The sequence below is a fragment of the Opisthorchis viverrini genome, assembly GCF_000715545.1.
Source record: "Opisthorchis viverrini unplaced genomic scaffold opera_v5_5159, whole genome shotgun sequence".
Taxonomy (NCBI): Eukaryota; Metazoa; Platyhelminthes; class Trematoda; order Opisthorchiida; family Opisthorchiidae; genus Opisthorchis; species Opisthorchis viverrini.
This window is the reverse complement of record NW_008758041.1, coordinates 1-564: the sequence shown is the minus strand read 5'-3', so window position 1 is coordinate 564 and position 564 is coordinate 1. Positions and strand designations below refer to the sequence as shown.

General features: G+C 47.5%; 1 protein-coding gene across 1 annotated transcript; it reads left to right on the top strand.

Moving 5' to 3' along the window:
- Positions 1 to 271: 271 nt before the first annotated feature.
- On the top strand, positions 272 to 538 carry T265_16130 (hypothetical protein; the record flags this gene model as incomplete). The annotated part of the gene is made up of 1 exon (XM_009179651.1): positions 272 to 538. A coding segment is annotated over one exon (267 nt), but the record flags the coding sequence as incomplete, so codon positions are not given.
- Between the last annotated feature and the right edge of the window lie 26 nt (positions 539 to 564).

Sequence of the window (564 nt, the reverse complement as noted above, 5' to 3'; positions counted from 1 at the left end):
AGGAAACATCTAGAAAAAGGTTTTGGGTGTGATACAGACACCAAGGCACTTGTAGTGGCTAGCAGTGGGTAAAGAGTTTGTCAAAACGACGAAGCCAGTGAGGCATGACGGCTGTTCAGTTTTCAAGCAAATATGGGCTTCGCAAACGTTCGATAAACGTGGTCGTTCTGAGAACAGGTGAAACTTTTGTAGGTCTCTGGGCCATACTTTCAGCAAGCAGGAAACCATTCGAGGTCCGAGGGGGGAAGGTAGAAACATTTTAAATAAAATAATGAATACCATATGCCCAATGGATGAGCTATCGGGGGCGCCACTGGTACCGTGGAAACTGGAGGGAACAGCTCCACAGGCCCCGATCGCTGAGTGCCGATGGATCACGAATGAGGCTACCAACGGGGAGTCAGATCCAGGAACGCCAAAGCTCTCCAAGCGACTCACAATTATTTCATTCGGTATCAGTTATATGACCTCTGAGAAGTCAAATAACATGCAGTCTATCGCTTGTTCGTCTGCAGAAATGAAGGAGACGTCGGCGAAAGTTAGTTTGGATTGACTGAGTGTGGT